This window comes from Cervus canadensis, chromosome 33 (genome assembly GCF_019320065.1).
Source record: "Cervus canadensis isolate Bull #8, Minnesota chromosome 33, ASM1932006v1, whole genome shotgun sequence".
Classification (NCBI taxonomy): Eukaryota; Metazoa; Chordata; class Mammalia; order Artiodactyla; family Cervidae; genus Cervus; species Cervus canadensis.
In genome coordinates, this window is record NC_057418.1 from 29875308 (window position 1) to 29882679 (window position 7372).

General features: G+C 55.2%; 1 protein-coding gene across 1 annotated transcript in view; it reads right to left on the reverse strand.

Moving 5' to 3' along the window:
• EZR (ezrin) overlaps positions 1-5674 on the reverse strand; it is a 44611-nt gene extending 38937 nt beyond the window's left edge. Inside the window, exons 1-2 of the mRNA XM_043456940.1 lie at positions 5492-5674; positions 4461-4545 (exon numbers count right to left, since the gene is read on the reverse strand). Of these exons, the coding sequence (XP_043312875.1) occupies positions 4461-4472 (12 nt within the window). The 5' untranslated portion in view covers positions 4473-4545; positions 5492-5674. The remainder of the gene's footprint in view (positions 1-4460; positions 4546-5491) is intronic.
• Between the last annotated feature and the right edge of the window lie 1698 nt (positions 5675-7372).

Genomic DNA, 7372 nt, shown 5'->3' on the forward strand with positions numbered 1-7372 from the left:
TGTCCGACTCTGCAACTCCATGGACTGTAGCCCACCAGGCTCCTCGGTTCATGGAATTTTCCAGGCAAGAGTACTGGAGTGGGTTGCCATTTCCTTCTCCAGGGGATCTTCCGGACCCAGGGATCGAACCCGGATCTCCCGCACTGCGGGCAGTTGCTCAGCCGCCTGCGCCACCAGGGAAGCTCTAACCCTAACTCTAACCCTAACCCTAAAGGCAGTCTGATCAGGCTTCCTCTTCCAAGTCAAAACCCTTCAGAGCGCCCCTGGAGTTAAGCCCCCATGGGGCTGTTTCCACGCCTTCTCCTGGAAGCCTACACTCACCCACTCCTCCCACCGCAGGGCCTGGGTGCAAGTGGTTTCCGCGGGCGGGTGTGCCCCCGCCTGGACACCCCTGCGCCCCATTTTCTCAGCACAGGCAGTGCTGTTCCTGACCCCCAGACCAGCACTCCCCTGCAGGCGCGCCTTCGACACACTCAAGTTACCCCACGACCACTGTCTGTCCCTCCTACCGGACTGGAAACAGGTGGCTACCCCGGCAGCAGGGGCTGTTTCTGCGTCTGCTCACCAGCCTCAACGTCAGCAAGGTAAACGAGTGCTGGACAAAGGGATGGATGAGCACACAGACCCGTTCCCTGTGCCTTCCAGCCTGACAAGACAGACGCCGCCCAGCCCGCGTGTCTCACCAACACGTGGGAAAGTCTCAGCTGCCTAACTCTCCATCTGGGAGCGGTGGGGGGCGGTGGAGATTGAGAAAAGTGACTCCACCTGTCCTGGGGGGGGTGGGGGATGAGGGAGGTAGAAAACGTTATCACTATATTCAGTAAACTCTGACCCTGTGAAAATTCTTAATGGAAGAGACTACAGAGTCTCAAGAGGCATGGGCATCTCAGAAATCATCTGACAATTCTAGCACAGGGCAGGATTCCGAACACACTTTCAGTTTTTCTACTGAAGGGAGTTGATCTACTTTTACATTAGAGACTTCCGTATCAACACTTTAGGGCTGAACAGCTAAGGCATCACGGGTGCCAATGAAAGGCAGCTCGGGCTAAACTTCTCAGAAAACAGCTGAGAGCTTGGCCTTGACACAACAGCCTTTTCATCCCTGAGCGTGACTGCAGCAGCTTTCCTTCCCGCCGCCCCGTGGGTCCTGTCACAGTGAGGAAAGCAGGTGGGGGAGTGGGGAGGAAGCAGGGAGCGGAAGGAGCCCGCGGGTCACCTTCAGTCGACCGTGGGCACATGGGGCACACGGGGCTGCTTCCTGAGCCACGGCCCTGAGCACCCAGCCCACACCTCTCCCAGAGGAGAGACACCAACCAGGCCAGACGGGCCAGCTGGGCAGAGGGTGTGGTGCCTTCTGGACCTCAAACCATCCTCCTTGGCTGTCTACCCATCACAGCCCAGAGCAGCTCTGGGAAAAGCAAAACCAGACGATGGACCACAGCCCTGCAGCGCCCGGGGGACTGAGCAAGACTCCTCGGTCCGCCTGCCCAGTTCCACACTGGCTGGCTTTTCTACTCAGCTGTGTCACACGTTACCTAAGTCTCTTTCCCTCCTGGATGGCTCCCAGCGAGTCTTCCAGCTTCCCCTTGCCAGTGTTTGCCTGAGTCTGGGCTCGGGTCCCAGACTGTAAGCTCCCTGAGGACAAGATCTGTTGCCACCATCTGTGCGACACTTTGTGCCTGGCACCCGGAGATGGGGCCAAGATGCTCTCTGAAAGCGGACGTGCAGTCTTCTTAACAAGCAGTATCAAGAGAAAAAGCAGCAAATAGATATTTCCTTCATATAACTGTTTCACGAAGAGTCATCCACTGACTATTTAGACACAATCAAAAATATTCTGCCTGCCGAATCCAAGAGGTCAGAGGAGGCCCAGATCCTGACTCTACAGCCAACTTTATACAGTTTGCCCTCAATCCTGCTAAAAATCACCATGGGAAAACCACCTACCCAAATTCTTGGTTTGGGCTTGAAGAATAGGAATCAATAACTGTGTTCCAAGGACACACAGGCAGAGCTTGCTCATGATGCTTCCGCTTTAACCCCCAGGGAGGGAGCAAAAAACAACAGTAACAAAAACTAGATACACTCTAACAGCCTTAGACGTGCCCATCAGCTGGTAAGCTCTTAAGGACCTGCAGGTGGCCCTCATGGGATCCACGTGGATAGAGTTAAGTGCATTTGGCAAAATCTCCAAGACCCTACTCCACCAGAAAGGTAGCAGGTAGAAATTTCCCATGGTAAACAGCTGCGGCTCACACGAAAGGACACCTCACAATACCACCTGCAAGTAACTGTAAATAATATAAAACATGGTCTTTCAAAACCAAGAATGGTCCCTATCCTTCCTTAAAGAATTCAACAACTACTTGGTCAGAAGGACGCTGTAAGTTTCTGGTCCATCATAAAGGAACTTTAAAGTCAAATGAAATGAAAACATACCTGCCCTAAGTAAGAAAAAGAGGGCCTTAAAAAAGCAAGGCCATTCCGACATATGGCACAAGGATGGACCCTGAGGACGTTGTGCTAAGTGGAACAAAAAGTGTCACAAAAGGACAAACGCTGTGCAATCTCACGTGAGACACCTGGGGAGTCAAAGGCAGAGAGATGGAGAGGAGAGGGGCGGCTGCCAGGGGCTGGAGGGAGTGGGGAAAAGGAAGCGAGTGGTTAATGTGCGGAGTTTCCGTTTGGGACGAGGAAAAACGTCCTGGAGGTGCATGGTGGTGACAACTGCCCGACAATGTGCACGTACTTAATGCCACTGAACTGTACGCTTAAAAAGTCACGGAGATGGAAAAAAAAAAAAATCACTAAGATGGTCAAGTGTACGTCTTGTAAACTTGACTACCAAAAAACAAACCAAAAAAAAAAAAAAGTCAGAAAAAGAACAAAAGCCAATTACAGATCTTTATGAGAAACAAAAGCAGTGACAGGAGACAGGTTATCTGAGTGATATTTTAAAAGCTGAACTCTCAACATCTTTTCTTTAGTGAAAACCACACAGTAGGAAAGGTACGTTCCTGATCACTGCTCTGAGTAACACAGAACAGGCTATGCCTGGAGTAAGGCACTATGCTTGGGTCCGTTTTAGACCACGGGAATTGTAAAGCCTGAACGTCAAGTGCCAACTACAAACGAAATGAAAAGAATTCAGTGTAGGGGAAAAAAAAATTGTCTGCATCGTGAATGAATCATCTTGATGATGTAACTGAGGCGAAAGCTCTACTGGATTCTCAATCTGTTAGCCTATGAACATAGTAATTTATTTAACCTAACAGTTAAACTTATAAAGAACTCCTTTCAGAGAATCTAAAATGTGACGGTAGAAAACAAAACACATAAACACTGACTACAGAACCAACTTGTTTGAAAACTAGAAGGTTTCTCATAAACTCCATAAGTATATGAAATTATGTATTTTATGTAGGTGGTGTATTTTCATAAATTTCATAGGAATCTTTTATTGTAATTTTCAATAAACCCAGATATTGTCGCCACTTGGATTCAAAACTCCAAAAATCTTCAATTATCTCCTCCCCAATTATCTGGTCACCAGTCCACCTGTGTTCAAGCTGGCAGAACAGATACTACTTGCTAAGAAATGCTGGTCACAAAGAAGCTGCCTTGTTCGCACAATTTAAATGAAAGCCGTATGAAGCCCATGCTGGCCACCATCCACCCGAGAGACAGATTCAGGCGACACAAATCAGATTCGGGGGGAGTGGGGTAAGAGGTGCGGGCGTAGCAGCGCTCGGGGGTCAGCTGACGTTTCGGAGGTACGCCAGGAGCCTGCTTATCAAACTCCAGGGCTGCCTGCCTTCATCTGCAATTCAAGTTCATTACCAAAGCCCTCTCGGATAGGAATCCTGCTGCCACCAGCAAATTCCCGGGTTAACAGAGCACGGCTTTAGTAGGATGAACTGGAACGAGGCTGCCCCCAGAGATAGTGTCCCCCCTCCACCCCCCCCCCCTTTAAATGAGAGCGCCAGGGGAGGAGTTGGGGCGCGCCTGCTCCCAGACCCGGGAAGGCAGCGGGCGCGCGCCGTGGGAAGCCACCTGCCTCTCCTGCGACTCGGGCTCCTCTTCGGGGAAGAAACTTCCAGGTTGCCTTAGGGCAGGGGTTTTCCAACGCCCGAAGCCGCCTAAAAGGCCTTCTGATTTTTCTCAAAGACCCTAAGCTCCAGGGCGCGGCGGCGGAGGGGGCTCGCAAACAAAAGGACCGTAGAGAGAAAAGCATCGCAATCTTGTTTTCTCCAAGAGTTCCACAAAGGGACGACGAGGAAGAAAGAGCGGAGACGATCCCCTGCTCCTGCCCTCTCGTCCGCCTAGGAAAGAACTCTATTCTACCAAAAAAGAGAAAAAAAAAAACCCCCCAAAGTCCCTAAACCTCGCCCAAGTAACTCCGCTTGAAAACCGTGCTCGAAGCATCCCGTCCGGCCCACACATACCCGGGGACTTACCGGTTTCGGCATTTTCGGTTCCGGACGGGTTTCCTCGCCTCCCCTGGAAACACGCTCTCCAACAGCTGAAACGCCCTTTCCCGACCTGCAGGCGGAGGAAGCCGTATGAGCGCGCCCAGCAGCCCTCCTGTCGCTCCCGCCGCCGCCGCCGCCCAGAGACTCGGCGCCCGCCCCGCGCTGCCGCTTAAGAACCGGCCGGGCGGGCGCCGCGATGAGTCACCGCCCAACCTGCAATTACGGCGGGCCGGGCGGGCCCAGCGCGGAGGGGGCGGCGGGGGGGCGCGGCGGCGGGGGGGGCGGGGCGGCGGGGGGCGGGGCCCGGGGCGGGGGCGGGGCCCGTGTGGCAGGGAGCGCGGCGCCGGGGGAAGAAGCGCAGGGGAGGGGTGTGGCCAGAGGCGTGGCCCAGCGGGGGCGGGGCGCGGAGCCCGGGCGGCGGGGCGCGCAGAGGAGAGGAGGGGCGGGGCAGGGCTGGGGGGCGCGCGGCCCCGGGCGGGGCAGCTGCTGGCTAGGGGCTTGGGCTGCCCGGAGAGGGCAGGGCCGGGTCGGAACCAGGGGGTGGGGGGCTGTCCGCCAAGGAAATCCTCGGGGCGCCCCGGAAGCCCGCGGGACCCCAGAAGAGGGCAAGTTTCACTTTGTGAAGCAACCGTTTGTCCCAGGGCTGAAACCGCAACCGTCAACCCTTTGAGAAACACTTTGTAAAAATGGTCCCCGCCCGGGCGCGGGCGCGGGCGGCCGCGGGCCGCGGGCCGGGGGCGCGTCCACGCAGCCCGGGCTCCGCCGGCGCTCCGGGAGAGGGACCCAGAGGAGCCGGGCTGGGGCGCGTGAGGTCGCGCGGCGGCCACGCGGGCAGCCTCGGCTCCACCTGCCGCGTGTGTGGGCCGCGCCAGGGGCCCGCCGGTCCTGGGCTCCCGCGCCTACCGCCCCCTCGGCCAGGCGGCCCGCGCCGCCACACCTGTCGTCCAGTTCCGGCCCCTCCGCCCAGCGCGCGGCGCGAACCCCGCTCCCGCCGACCCGGGCCGCGCCCCGCTCACCCGCGGCTCCTGCAGAGGACTGCTGCGTTCCCCGCGATCCGTGCGTCCGAGCAGTGCGCCCGCGGCCCGCGCTCCCGAGAGTCCCTGGCGGGGCGGGGCCCCGGGGCCGCGCCCCTGACCGCCCCGCCCGGCCCGCGAGGTGCGGCTCGCGGGGAAGATGGCCGCGGAGACCCGGGAAGGGGGTGCCCCCCGCCTCCCCTACCCTCGGAAAGACCCCCCCCTTCTCAGCCCTTCCCCTCGCCCTCGGAGAACTTTGCCGACCTTGACTCAGCTCCCGAGGGTGGAGGAGAGGTGCGAGATCGTCCCGCGGTGGACCGAGGGAGAGCAGGAACGTGTAAATAAGCCTTCAGGGGCCAGCAGGCTGCCACCGCAGGGGAGCGGGGTCTCTTAGGGTGCGGCCGTCCCCGTGGTCAGGTCATCTTGTCGTCCTTGCCCCCGGGGCCGAGACGGGATTTTTTTTTGAGAACCGGGGACCTGGGCCCGCTGTATCTCGCCGCGCACGTGGCCGCTTGGATTCCACGGAGATGATGGGCACAAGCATTAGAAGGCGCTCCATCGCCCAACGCTCTTGGTTAAAGGACACACTTGTGGCCTCATTTGACTTGATTAGCTTAAACTTATGTAGGGGGCAGGCGGGGGAAGAAATCGCCATACAAATTCTGGGAATTAGTTTTTAAAAATTTTGTTTTTGGAAATGGTTCTCAAGAGGAATTAAACACACACACGGACCTTGGTGGCCATTGGGATTTGTTACGCAGTGATTAAGAGAGCTAACGCGAGCACTGGTTCTCAAAGCGTGCTTCCCAGACTAGCAATAACAGCTTCATCTGGGAGCTTGCAGAAATGGAAATTCAAAGGTACTTCAGAACCTACAGAACCCGAAACCTACAGAATTAGAAACTCTCCGCCTGGGGCTCGAAGTCTGAATCTTAAAGCCCTCCAGGTGATTGTGATGTAGGCTAAGGGTTAAGCCAGAGATTTTCCTGAATTCCTTTCCTGGTCTAACTCCCTATTTGAGTTGAGTGACTTAGTTAACACTTTAACATCTGTGAAATGGCATAATTATGGCACCTGTTTCATAGAGTTGTTATGAGGATTTAAGGAGTCAAGGGCTTTCCTAGTGGTTTGGACGGTAAAGAATCTGTCCGCAATGCAGGAGACCCAGGTTCCATCCCTGGGTCAGGAAGATCCCCTGGAGAAGGGAATGGCGACCCGCTCCAGTAGCCTGGCCTGGAGAATTTCACGGACAACGGAGCCTGGTGGGCTACAGTCCATGGGGTCACAAAGAGTTGGACACCACTGAATGACAGCACAACAACGAGTGGATACATATAAGACGCCTAGAACAGTGCCTGGCACATAGTAAGAGTGCAAATCTGTCCTGGTACAGAGAGCAACTAGTGACTCTGGGCAAACACTAAATGGTAAGAGTCACTTTCCCTGTGTGTAGGATAGAGATACTAATAGGACCCACTTCATGGGATTGTAGGGTTTGAATGAGGTAATGTGTGCAAAGTGTTTAGCACCATTCTGTCCTCTTAATGCCTACCCTGTCTTTGGGATGGACTGCTTTAGGGATACCCCTTGTCTCCTATGACCCCTTTCCCCACCCCTAGCTGCAGGTCCAGGGCATTTCAGACATCCAGGTGAGTAGGGAGGCCTTTTCTGAGATTTGGTCCTCTATTTGGGCAGGTCTGTTCCCTCTAAAAAAGGAACTTTTAAGAAGTGAAAATGTAAAAGGAACTGCATTTGGTAAGGTAACTATGAAAGATATTTAACCTTCTAGTGATAAACCTTCAGGTTGGACATGTCATTCTCGCATGCTCTATCTCCACCTCTTATCACTGCCTGGAGCCTTGTTAGTCATTTTTTGGTCCCCGA